The sequence below is a fragment of the Rhinatrema bivittatum genome, chromosome 8 (genome assembly GCF_901001135.1).
Source record: "Rhinatrema bivittatum chromosome 8, aRhiBiv1.1, whole genome shotgun sequence".
Taxonomy (NCBI): Eukaryota; Metazoa; Chordata; class Amphibia; order Gymnophiona; family Rhinatrematidae; genus Rhinatrema; species Rhinatrema bivittatum.
The window spans coordinates 141,515,248-141,529,016 of record NC_042622.1 but is presented as its reverse complement, the minus strand read 5'-3'; the positions used below and the strand labels follow the sequence as shown (position 1 = coordinate 141,529,016).

The window sequence follows — 13,769 nt, the reverse complement described above, 5'->3', positions numbered from 1 at the left end:
TCAAATTTAGATTCTGAATTTTTTAAAATATAAACTTTATTTTATTTAATTCAGAACAAACAAAAACCCTGCCCCTATTGGATCCTTCAAGACATAGGCTATGATTTTCTGGAGCAGCTCTGGTATATGAGTGGCTGGCATGATGATGACAGCTGAAGCAGCAGGGGACAGCTGGGGTTACAGTTTCATGGTGATAAGTGTCTCCTTAATTTTATTCTACTTTCCAAAGGGAACAGTTTATGAAATCACCGGATCTGTTTCTGTCTCTCACCCCAAATAATTTATTCACAACAAATTTTTAGGATATATCAGAGGATCCAGATAGCATTTTTTCTTTTTATTCAGGTATATATTCATCGGTGTTACAGAATGTAGGCTACTTCAGTTCTGAGTTGAAATTCTTGTTTGACTTTGCTATGCACCCACTCTAGTCTTCATTTCTGAGTTCTGTAATCTCCAAATTAAGAGGTTCCTTCCACTCACCACTTTGTTTTAGTAAAGAAACACACACAACACATGGGAAATAGTCTTTTATTAACTTTTCTATCTATAAATACAGTACAAGCTATCATTCTTCAAATTAAAGCATTTTCTCTAAACAAAAGAATTTCAATATGTAAGCTTAAGCTGATAAAATAATGTGGCACATTATTAAAAAAAAAAATGTACAAAACATCTTTAGAGAGCTGCTCAAGGCACTTGGAAACATAATACACCCATATACACACTAACATTTATATGTTAAAACAAACTGCAGATAACTACGGTTTGTTTCTATGTTGTGTTCCCATAAGCTACTGTGAGGCAACACTTCAAAAACATTCTGAAGTCACTGTTCACTGGCTTAAGACTGATTTTACAATGTTTAAAGCACATTAGTTTAGGTACTGGCTATATCAAGAAATTTTTAGCACACAAACACACAAGGAAATGTTTAATTTTAAAAGGCAGCTACTTTGCATGACTTCCACAGCCCCATTCTTAAGACAATTCCTGCAACTTCCTTCACTTCCTGCTCAGTTAGCACATCACTCCCCTCCTATTATGCATGTGTTTTACAATAGGGCTGGCTTCTCAGCCTTTTGACTAAGGTCTTAGCACAAGGGGGTCGATGTAATAAATGAGCGCCAAAAGCGTGTGCTCAGTGTTCAGCGCCCGCTTTCCTAAAGTGTGTCCAGGCACCTCTCCTGGGTGTGCGATGCGATATGTAAATGAGGGGTCGCGCTGCCAAGGAGGCGCTAAGGTCAATTGCGCGCCCCTAGCGCCTCCTTGGCAGCGGGTGCCCAGGAAAGGTCGACGGTCTGTGAGTTAGGAAAGCGGATGCTCAATTTTACGAGCGTCCGTTTTCATGACCGGTGCACAGCCACAGGTTAGGAAAATGGACGCTCATTAACAGAATCTGTTTCCCTAACCTGACCGCCGGCACTTTTTTTTTTTTTTTTAACCTTTTGGTTCCTCCGACTTAATATTGCCATGATAGTAAGTCGGAGGATGTACAGAAAAGCAGTATTTTCTGCTTTTCTGTACACTTTTTTTTGGGATGCTCAGAAATTAACACCTGCTCTGGGCTGGTGTTAATTTCTGAGTGTAACAATGTGCAGGTCAAGCACACTTTTTTTTTTTTTTTTTTGGATCTGGGGAGAATAGCTAATAGCCTCATCGATACGAATTTGCATGTGATGAGCGCTATTAGTTTCGCCAGGGGACTAGACGCATAAGGGGTTGTGGACATGCTGCAGGTTAAACAGTGTGCTCAGCTCCAAGGTGTGAGCTATGAGCCGAGGACCATCCATTCTTGGCCTAATGGCTGAGCGTGAGAACAGGTTGGGGAGAGTTAAGCCACTGTCACTCAGATCCATTAGGGACATGAGGTTATGTGCATCACCAAAGCAGAAAGATTAAACTTCCTACTTAAAAAAAAAAAAAAAAAAAAAATTGCCTGAGACATCACTTCACTCCTGAATTGGCTCACTAAAACCTATGAACTAGGGAAGTGAGATCTATCAGCTACAGACTGTGTAGTGGCAGTTGTCAGCAAGAAATATTTTTTAGCTCTATGATGTCCTATGTTGGTCTTAAGCTTTGGAGTGAAATTGTATTTCAATTAGTTTTTATATTGGATACAAACAGGAGCCATCAGCTTTGAACAAAATCTTCAGCTAATTTAAAAGTTAAATATGGGAAAGCTTCAATAAGTGCTGCACAGTTCTATCTACTAGGTGGTGGTGCTCTGTTTTCTCTAAATTCAGCTTGTACAACTTTGAAAATTGTCACTCAGGCATCACTTCAACAGCAACCTGAGGGTCTGATACAATAAATGTCAGTAAAAAACTTGCACTGAAGTTCTTCTACATGCTAAAAAAAATAAAGGAGCTAATTCCTGATGCATCAGAAGTTTTAAAAAAAGTTAGCTGTACTCCTAAGATTTATGCACACTAAACATGAGTTAAGAATAAAAGTTATGCTCAAGTTACAAGCATAAGCTGGCTTATAAAAGTTGTATGCACACAACACATGTTTTTATGTGCATAAATACAGAGTACAAGACCGCAACACCAGAAACTCCAGGTTCAGACTAACAATAGCCCAAGAAACTTTACCTCCAACCAAGAGTTAAATTTCCAGCATTAAGAAAAGTAAAGCCTACCCCACCTTTCTGCATGGGGAAGCAGTAGCTAGTACCTTGATTAACATGGAATTTAAATGGAGGAATACTAAGCTGGGTGCACATTGTTGTGTGCAAACTTCCTTGCAGCAGGAGTACTATGCAAAAATGTGCATAGAACTGCATGCTGAAATGTGCATGCAGCCTACCAACGTTATTGAGTGTCGCAGTGACATTAACTTCTTTTGATCTCAGGTTTTGCACAATGAAACAAATTGCTCAGTTGTATCCAAACTGACTCCTGAGCTTGGAGCTGAGTAACTCTACTCCAAATATTACTGTCAAATTTACAGATATATTTAATATCTGATGATTTATCAGTTTTAAATTGAATTAAGGATATTAAACAGCATTAAGGCCTGGAGACGAGGAGGACTGACGATACATTAATTAGAAATCCTAGGACAAAATGTTTTAATAAGCAACATTTGCAATTTATTGAACAAGTTAACAAAAAATCTCTGATTAAATGTTACACAATGTCATGTTAGTATAAATCAGGTCTATTTCTCCCCAGTAAATTTTAGAAATACAACTGACTTCCTCTTTCCTAGGCCTCACAGAAGGCAGAGGTGTTCTAATAAGATGGAGGTAGCCTTGACCACCACAATTATTGCTACGCAGATTGTTTTCAATGTTCTTTTCTTGTACAGGAAAACAAGCGCACACAGACTGTGGAGGTTTTTGTAGCGATTAGGTTAATGGGAAACTGCGCATATCTTGCTTCAATTCTCCCACCTCCATCCACTCTTGTGGGCCTGCAGGATACGCAGCAGCAGCAGCAGAAAGGGCTGGGGCTGAAGTTGAGAGGGAGGAACTGGCCTGAGTCTCCCCCACAATCCTAAGTTACTTCCCAGCCCTTAAGTCAGGTACTGCTACCTGGTTAGCATTTTCAGTAACAGGGCAGTCCTTCCTACTGCCACACTCCTTGCTCCTCTCTACTTTCCTGGAGGTCCTAAATGTTCAAATCCCCTACCTCTTAAGTTTATACTACACTCTCCCCCCACAATCTTCATACGTACCACATGAACTTCAATTAAGTAATAAAATAAAGCTGAACTGAGACTAGAATGTCTTAAAGGATGCTAAAGCTGCAATGCCACACTGTAAACATGCCCCACTAATAAATTTAACCAAGAAGCCAGCAAACCATATTGAGCACCATTAGCATGGTAGCACTAGGGCAGGAACTATTTTACCGAAATTCTAGATTTGTATTTATTTCAGATAATTTCTAGGTTAATAGAGAATCCCCATCAAGACCCATGCAGAGGAAACTATCCAGAGCTATGTAAGAGAACATTGAAGACTAAACCAGTAATCTTTTATAAAAACCCATAAATTAACAAGCTGAAAATCTTAGCATAAATTTGAAGAAATTCAGCTGTTTGTCCAGGAATCAGAATGCAGTGCAATATGGTCCAGTTTAACCTTTCCCACAAGTTTACATTTAAAATTGGTCTTAAACAAGTTTTAAATGTATTGTGTGAGTTTAGTTTGTAGTTTAAAATTCATTTCCATGCTCTTTAGGTTGGATTGTGTATTGTTATAATACAATTCACAGTGAACTAACAGCACCATAGTACAGTAGCAAAATTCAGTCTGATCTACCTATAGCGGGAATAGAAGGCTGCTCAGAACATCAACCTACTAGTTTGATTCTTGCATTTTTAGTTTATTCCTAGGCTTCCTTTCATTTTTGGTGCTACATAATCTCTCTCAAATTTTTTATTCAAGAATAAAATGTGGGCACCTTTTATTGTGGATACACCCTATTTAAACACTTCTACTTCCCTAAGCACCATACCTTATCTGTCATACTTTATGTACCAGTGTGATGAGCAAAGCACCACCTCAGTTCTTACAATCATAATAGTGTGAGCAGCTAGTCACAGAAGTCTGTAAAATCTTCATACACCAACAACTCAGGAATGAAATTAGAATCTGAACACAAAATACGGGGATCTTAGCAATTTTACTTGCAGACAATTCAATGGTTTAAAGGCTCTGACAGCTAAGTTGCCTTCCATTAAGTGAATGGATCTGTATTCATTCATTAAGTTATAAATCTATAGTCTTCTGAAATTCTCAGCACCTACAGCCTGATGAAACTGAAAGGAAGCTCCCCTTCAGTTTAAACTGGTCAGAATTTATTCACACCAAAACCTTTGTTTTCTACAGCAATCGTTTATTAAAATGTTCAATATTTCATTCATCTCCTTCATCACTTTCATTTGGAATTGTGTAAGATTTCCAATATGCTAAGTTCCTCACATTATTTTTTCTAAAATTATAAAAAAAAAATCTTAAATATATTTTTAAAAAGAAAAATTGTAATTCTAAGATAAAGGCCCTGTCAGGTACAAAAAGGGGAGGAAGACCCTGACACCACTTCTGTTACCAAAGGGGGGAGGGGGCAGTAAAATTTAAGTCTCCTAATTTGAATTATCATCTGATTTGTAAAAAAAAAAAAAAAAAAAAGAAAATAAGCATGTTTCATTAGTTGAAGATGTTCTCTGATCTGCAAAGAAAGTGAGGCTGAGCACTGGGCTGCAATTATGTGCAGATAATATACAAGTTACAGGGGTGGGGGGGGGAAAAAAAATCAGTACAGGAGACTCTAGGGGTCCGATTCTCACTGGCCCTGGCTGGGGTGTGGCGGAGACCTGGAAGGAGAGGGCGCTGTTCAGTGTCCAGCATTAGTGACAGTGCTCAGTGATGTCCACCACCACAGCTTTCTTCCAGCTGAAGAAGAAGTAGCCAGTTCCAGCGCCTGCGGCCACGGCGATACAAAGATACCCATTGTACGTCATGAAGATTAGCATGAGGAAGTAACTTACGACCACCTGCACTATGTGCAGCACAGTCTGAAGCACGTGCGGCAAGCTCAGCATTTGCTGCCTGAGGGAATCAAAAGAAAAGAGAGCATTTAGGATGTTAACCAGTATTAACCTTTTTCAAAAATCTATAGCACAGTGTTCTAAAGCCATATTGATGTTGAGGAAAAATTGGATTCTTTGCAGGCTGTCATGCCTTTGATTCAAACACCAGAAGATTATCCAAAGATGATAATGTATGTGACTTTTAGACTCGTAGGAATTCTTCTTCGTGGGGACAATTTCTCCATTCGGGCTTGTTTTGCGCATACCTTGACAGGTATGCAACCTTATGTCATCTCAAATGCTCATGTACAACGATGTATTTGTACCCATCTCAAGTTGCATCAATCAAAGGTAGTCATGACTGGTAAAGAATCCGGTTTCTGAATGTGTAATATACAGACAAGTACATAGGTATGTACTGAATACAGGGTAACGAACAGAAAAATTCCTAAATCGCTGCAAGTTTCAAACTTGTGAACAGTAACACCACTTAAGGATTCATCCTTTGGTGCTGCTCATTTGTGCATCTTTCATAGTTGTTTATAATTCAGTCACTTTTTTAAAAATGACATCATCATGTTTAACTTCAGGGCTCCCTTCTGCAAGCTTCTCTTCCCCATCAATATTTAAAATCCCCAGTGTCATCTTTAAACTTCCTTTATTTATTTTTTTTTTTATAGCCCCAAACACTGTTGAAAGCAAGAGGTCAGTTAACATACAATTCTATTCTTATTCTTTTTTTTTAAAGGTCATCGAATTAAGAATTTTCATGAAATGTGCATGAGTGACCAGTAGCAACCATTGAAATAAGTTTAAATCTGGCACTCTTTCAATCATTTTATTGTTACATGTAAGAAATTACATTTCTTTTAAACAAGGCAGACAGACAAGGAAAGTAAGGCACACGTTACAGTGCTATATTACATTTAAATATGGTAAGAGAAAATGCTTTATTCATCTACACCAGTGGTTCTCAACAGGTGTGCTGGGACAGACTGGTGTGTCACGAGATCCTGGGAGGAGTGTCGCAGGGCCAGCAGAAGGCTGCTGTCTCCTTATCAGCCCCGTTGGTTGACTTCTCTTATATTGGGCCTGATGGGAGGCTACTCTCACTTGTTGAAGCAAGACTGATACTTCACTTTCAATGCATAGCCAGCATGGCTCTCTGCTTCAACGGCAGGGGGGAATGAAGAAACTTGGATCTATATTCAGGCAACAACCAACAAGGACTGAATTACATAGTCTGGATAAACAGATAAGTAGCTTGCTTACTGCGGTGGTTAATACCCTTAACTAATTAAGCTATTTCACTTAGATGCAGTTCCAACACTGCTCTCTATATTAATTGCGGGGGTGGAAGGGAAATAGAATAAAAAAGGTTACTAAGAGCCAAGAGAAACAGATAAGTATGAGAAAAAAAAAATGAAGTGCGAAAGCTTGCTGGGCAGACTGGATGGGCCATTTGATCTTCTTCTGCCCTCCCAGTGGGAGGCTGTTTCCTCCTTCACCCAGATCAGAGCAAGACATTGCTGGCTCCTGCTGATCTGGGCTTGATGGGACACAAAAGTTATCTTCCCCTGCTGAGTCTGGGAGTGATGCTGCTGATCTCTTCACCCTGTGGAGGTTGGGGATGCTGGGCAGATAGAAGTGTAAATGTAGGGAAAGTCAAGCATGAGAAAGGGGGAGCACAGGGAAGATGATAGGGGGGGGGGGTCAGGACTGCTGGCCTAGGATGTAAGTTTGAGCGGATGATGGAGGCATGGAGGGGGAGTGATGGAGTGCAAGAGCCATAATATTTCAGTTTGGGGAATGTGCATTTCTTCTCTAGTTGAACTTTGCTTAGTGTAGGAGGATATGTATTTCTGTTTCTAGCTCTTCAGATTTGCACTGCATGCAGAGTGGCTTTTTGAGGTTTCCATTCCAGTTTTTGTCTTCACATTTGTAATTTTGTGGTCTTTTATTCTGTATTTGGTGATGGTCAGATATATATGTGTGACTGAGGTGAGATATTTTACTAGTATGTTAGGATTTATATCAGTCTTATTTGATGCGTTTTCTCATTCTCAATAGGACATACACTGGTAGCGCACTGTTTGTCTTTTCAAAGATAGGCTATTGCTGTTTGAGTTCTTGGAGTTAGTTTTGCTATGGTATGCCACACATGTGCTGACTATTTCTTTTTCAGGTTTGTATTTTACAATGTGTCTGTAATAAGGGAATTTGTGTATCTGTTACTGAGATAGCACCAGAATCAGAATATCTTTTTTCATATGGTGAGGAGTTGTATTTGAAATAATCCTAGTTCTGCTCTGCAATCAATGTTTGTAAGGGGGGGGGGGGGGGAGGGTTTCGGGTTCTTGTGGATGCTTAAGAACATAAGAACCTGCCCTACTGGGTCAGACCAAGGATCCATCAAGCCCAGCATCCTGTTTCCAACAGTGGCCAATCCAGGCCATAAGAACCTGGCAATTACCCAAAAACTAAGTCTATTCCATGCTACTGTTGCTAGTAATAGCAGTGGCTATTTTCAACTTAATTAATAGCAGGTAATGGACTTCTCCTCCAAGAACTTATCCAATCCTTTTTTAAACCTAGCCACACTAACTTCACTAACCACATCCTCTGGCAACAAATTCCAGAGTTTAATTGTGCATTGAGTGAAAAAACTTTCTCCGATTAGTTTTAAATGTGCTACATGCTAACTTCATGGAGTGCCCCCTAGTCTTTCTACTATCCGAAAGAGTAAATAACTGATTCACATTAACCTGTTCTAGACCTCTCATGATTTTAAACACCTCTATCATATCTCCCCCCTCAGCCATCTCTTCTCCAAGTTGAAAAGTCCTAACTTCTTTAGTCTTTCCTCATAGGGGAGCTGTTCCATTCCCTTTATCATTTTGGTCGCCCTTCTCTGTACCTTTTCCATCGCAACTATATCTTTTTTGAGATGTGGCGACCAGAATTGTACACAGTATTCAAGGTGCGGTCTCACCATGGAGCGATACAGAGGCATTATGACATTTTCCATTTTATTCACCATTTCCTTTCAATAATTCCCAACATTCTGTTTGCTTTTTTGACTGCCGCAACACACTGAGCCTAATATGGAACCTAACATTGTGTAACTATAGCATGGGTTATTTTTCCCTATTGCATCACCTTGCACTTATCCACATTAAATTTCATCTGCCATTTGGATGCCCAATTTTCCAGTCTCAGAAGGCCTTCCTGCAATTTATCACAATCTGCTTGTGATTTAACTACTCTGAACAATTTTGTATCATCTGCAAATTTGATTATCTCACTTGTCGTATTTCTTTCCAGATCATTTATAAATATATTGAAAATTACGGGTCCCAATACAGATCCCTGAGGTACTCCACTGCCCACTCCCTTCCATGAGAAAATTGTCCATTTAATCCTACTCTGTTTCCTGTCTTTTAGCCAATTTGTAATCCACGAAAGGATATCGCCACCTATCCCATGACTTTTTACTTTTCCTAGAAACCTCTGTTGAAGAACTTTGTCAAACGCCTTCTGAAAATCCAAGTATACTAAATCTACCGATTCACCTTTATCTACATATTTATTAACTCCTTCAAAAAAGCGAAGCAGATTTGTGAGGCAAGAGTATATGTTTACATTTAGCCCCGTGATGGTCAAATGTTCAGTGTGTTATGCATGTAAGCATGATCTGTCAGGTGAGTTCCAATAGAAAAAAAGCTGAGAACCACCGAGCTACACTGAACATACCCAGGGAAAGCAGAGTTGCTTACCTGTAATAGGTGTTCTCCAAGGACAGCAGGATGTCAGTCCTCACACATGGTTGACACCATCCGATGGAGCCCGGCATGGAAAACAAACTTTGACTGAGGCTCTCTGAGCATGTTCAGGCATGCATTATACCATGCAGCCACATGGAGTCCCCTCAGTTTTATAATACAGAATTAAAAAAAAACAACCCACGAAGTGGAGATCCAGCTTCCAAGGGGAAGTGGGTGGGTCTCATGGGACTGACAGCCTTAAGTCTTTGGAGAACACTATTACAGGTAATAAGTCTGCTTTCTATCAGGACAAGCAGGGTGGCAGTTATCACACATGGGTGAATCCCTAACTATAGACAGACCCCAACAAAAAAGGGGACCAACAAAACAGGTGAAGATGGGCATTTTGTGATAACAGGAGAGGGGCAGCCTAAACAAAAATAACGAGCTCTAGACGGGAACAGAATTAGGTTTTAACCCTCAAACAAGTTCCGAAGGACAGATTGGCCAAATCTGCTTTTGTGTCAGCCATCCCAATCCAAACAGTTATGTGATGTGAATGAGTGGATGGAACTCCACGTCACAGAACTGCAGATCTCAATGGGGACTGCTCGTAAGAGGACCACTGACAAGGCTTTGAAAGAGAAAACATTGACAACCCCATGATGCAATCCTACCTGGGCATAATAAAAGGAGATGCAGTCAGCTAGTCAGTTAGATAGCATCCATTTGGCAATGGCAATCCCCAGCCTGTTCTGATCAAAAGAAACAAAGAGTTGAATAGACTGTTTAAGGTTTTCTGTCTGCTCCAGATTGAAGGCCAAGGCTCTCTTTCAGTCCAAACTGTGCAGGGCTTGTTCATATTGGTGTGAATAAGGTCTGGGAAAAATGTTGGTAGGATAATAGAATGATTAAGATGAAAGTCTAATACCACTTTAGATAGGAACTTAGGGTGCATAGGCAAGGCCATCCTATCATGAAAAAAATGTTGTTTAAAGGTAGATAAGTCACTAAGGCCTGGAGCTCACTGACCCTGCGTGCTGAAGTGACTGCCACCAAATATATGACCTTCCAGGTCAGGTACTTTGGGTCACAGGAGCATAGTAGCTCTAGAGGAGCTTTCATCAGCTGAGCTATAACCACATTGAGGCCCCGGTACATGGCAGGTGGCCTTAGGGCAAGCTTCAAGTGAAGCACACTCTAACTGAAACATACAACTATAGGTTGTACAGTGATGGGCTTACCCTCTACACCATGGTGATATGCATCAGTAGCACTCAGATGAACCCTAACTGAGTTGGTCTTGAGACCAGCATCAGAGATGTTTAAAGGTAGTCAAGAAGTTTTTGTGTTTAGGGTCTTTGGCTCACATGGAAAAATCTCCTCCCATTAGTCCATAGGACTTTCTGGTGGAAGGTTTTCTGGAATCTAGGAGGATACAAGTCACATCATTTGAGAGATTGAGGGATTGCAGGCTCAATCACTCAACATCCAAGCTGTGAGCAACAGGGCCTGGAGGCTGGGATATCGATTCTGAGTGATAAGATATGGGGAAGTTCCCAGTGTGATCGGTTTCCAAATGGAGTAGAAAGCAGACCTTCTTCGGATCATAGCCCCCCATGTCCTCCCTGAACTTCAAAAAAGACTTTGGCACCAGCACAGCTGTAAGATGTGTGTGCAGGAGACCCTGGCCCTAATGAAGGGCAAAGACGTTCGGAGGCTAGTTTGCCATATGCCCCCCACATGGAACAGAACCAAGGAGCCTTCCTGTTCCAAGAGGCCATGAATAGATCCATCTCCATGCTTCGCCAGAGGCGGAAGATCCGGTTTGCTACCCCCTGGTCCAGAGACCATTTATGGGTTCTGAAGGATTGACTCAGTCTGTCTGCTACCTCATTCTCCAGATCAGTCAAAACATGGCCCTGAGCACCATCCTATGAGAGAGGGCCCATGACCATATCTGGACTGCCTCTTGACACAGGAGGTAAGAGCCTGTCCCTCATTGTTTGTTGATGTAATACATCACCCCTTAGTTGACTGTGTGGATCAACACAATTTTGTTGGAGAGCTGATCTCTGAAAGCATTCAGCACGTACCTGATCACCTGGAGCTCCAGAAAGTTGACTTGACAGACATATTCCTGGGTAGACCAGAGGCCCTGGGTGCTGAGCCCATTTACATAGGTGCCCCAGCCCAGGGTGGACGTATCCGTTGTTAGGAAAATTTTCACCTGAGGAATTTGGAAGGACAACCCTGTTACAAATTGGAAATTTGCCACTACCAGGACAAAGAGTCCCAGAGAGGCAGAGTGACTCAGATGCATTCTTGCAGATCCTGAGTGACCTGTAGCCACTAGAACCTTAGGATCCAGATGTGCCAAGGGGACAACATGTATGGTTGCGGCCATGTGGCCCAATAGTGTCAATATGTGCCATGCTGATACCTACTGGCTCCCTTGAATCTCCACTGTGATGGTCATAACGGTGATTGCCCGTTGCCGCAGCAGGAAGGCCTTGGTCCGAGCAGTGTATAGCAGGGCTCCAACGAACTCCAATTGAGGTGACAAGCTGAGATGGGGCATAGGGTAGTTAATAACAAACCCTAGTGATTCCAGCACCTGGATGGTCGAGCACATGGATTCCTTGGTTACTGCCCAAGAGGTGCTCTTGACCAGGCAGTCGTCCAGATAGGGGAAACCGTGTATTCCCAGTCTGCGAAAGTGCGCCGCCACCACAGCCAAGCATTTAGTAAAGACCCATGGGGCAGACACTAGCCCAAATGGCAGAACGGGTACTGGAATAGTTGTTTCCCACCACGGATCAGAGATACTTCCAGTGGCTAGGGAAAATTTCAATGAGATTGTATGTGTTTTATAGATTGAGAGAGAATAGCCAATCCCCTTTTTGCAGAAAAGGGATCAAGGTGCCCAGGGAAATTATCTTGAACTTTTCTCTTTTTAGAAATTTGTTCAAGGCCCTTAGGTCTAGTAAGGGACATAGTCCCCCAGTTTTCTTTAGAATCAGGAAGTACTGGAAGTAGAATCCCTGCCATTCTATCCTGGTGGAATGGGCTCGACTGCTGTGGCCATTAAGAGGGAGGAGAGTTCTGACAGAAGCACTTTCTCATGTACTACCAGTCCCCAAAATGGATTCTCAGGGTGATTTGGTGGAGCACTCAATAGGTTTAATTTGTATCCTCTGTGATTGATGGAGAGGACCCACTAGTCTGAGGTTACATTGGGCCACTGGCTTGCACAGAACCACAGTCTGCCCCTGATCAGAAGGTCCTTTGCCATGGGTACAATGGTCTTGGCTACACCCTGTCCGATCCAGTCAAATCTCCGTCCCAGTAGTTCACTAAGGTGTCGTCTGTGGCTCTGGGACCCTCTGTTGCCTGGAGAAGCTACGAGAGGCCTGCTATTATTGACAGCAGTTTCTTCTTGGGCGGAAGAAAGACTTCCTTAGGCCCGATCTCAAGGATCTCCCTAGATGAGGCCAGATCTTGATTGCCAGTAGAGAGCTGCTGGAGCACTGCACCGTGGTCATAGATATGCACTACTGTATCCTTCACTTTCTCTCTGAAGAGATCTTCCCCCTTGCATGGCACATCTTGATGGAGATCAGAGGCCTACAGCCAGGCAAATCTGCAGGCACTAATCTCTGTGACAGAGATTCTGAATGCCACCTCAAAATCATCGTAGGTTGAGCAGACCCTGTATTTTCCACACTCTGGACCCTTATGCACCAGTGATTGGAAGATGTCTTGCTGCTGAGGCAGCTGCTCGGCCATCTCTTGTATCTGATTCAGGATATCCTACATGTATTGGACCATGAAGAGCTGAGTAGTCCACTATGCAGGCAAATAGCATAGTCCCTGAAACAGCTTCCTCCCAAGAGTATCCATGGCCCTTGGATCACACCCCATGGTGACCAAGGTGCTTGGCCTTCTTGAGAGCAGATTCAACTACAACCAATTGGTGAGGCAGATGATGCTTATCAAATCCAGGAGCCTTTTGGACGAGATAGACCACGTCCATCTTCTTGTTAATGGGAGTCACCTAGAGGGGTTTTTTCCCACATTCTCATCAGCAACTCTATAAGGATCTCAGGCACTGGGCCAGCCATGATCTCCTTAGGAGGCTCCACGTACTATAGGATATCCGGCATCTTATATAAAGTAAATAGGATGGCCTCAGCCATCAGCTGGTCAAAATCTGTAAAGGTAAGGAATTCTGGTGGAAAATTCCTTCTGTTGACAGGAGGAGAATGGTTGGAGGGGAGGCCATCCAATGCCTCATCTTCTGAAGCCTCAGAGGAGCCTCCTGCCAGGGATCAAAGGGATCTTCCTCACAGTCATAGACATGGGATGGATCCCAAGGTGCTTGGTCCTCACCAGAGGTTTGGGAATTGGAACGACTGGCTGGGTAAGCCTGGATCCAAAGGCTGCCCCTGTCTTTGG

At 42.1% G+C, this 13,769-nt stretch overlaps 1 protein-coding gene across 3 annotated transcripts in view; it reads right to left on the bottom strand.

Annotated features, from left to right (window-relative positions):
* Window positions 1-3,075: 3,075 nt before the first annotated feature.
* Window positions 3,076-13,769, bottom strand: part of SLC31A1 (solute carrier family 31 member 1) — a 117,944-nt gene continuing 107,250 nt past the window's right edge. For all 3 annotated transcript variants that reach the window (XM_029612645.1, XM_029612647.1, XM_029612648.1), the window contains one exon: window positions 3,076-5,566. In XM_029612645.1, the coding sequence (XP_029468505.1) occupies window positions 5,365-5,566 (202 nt within the window). In that variant the 3' untranslated portion in view covers window positions 3,076-5,364. The remainder of the gene's footprint in view (window positions 5,567-13,769) is intronic.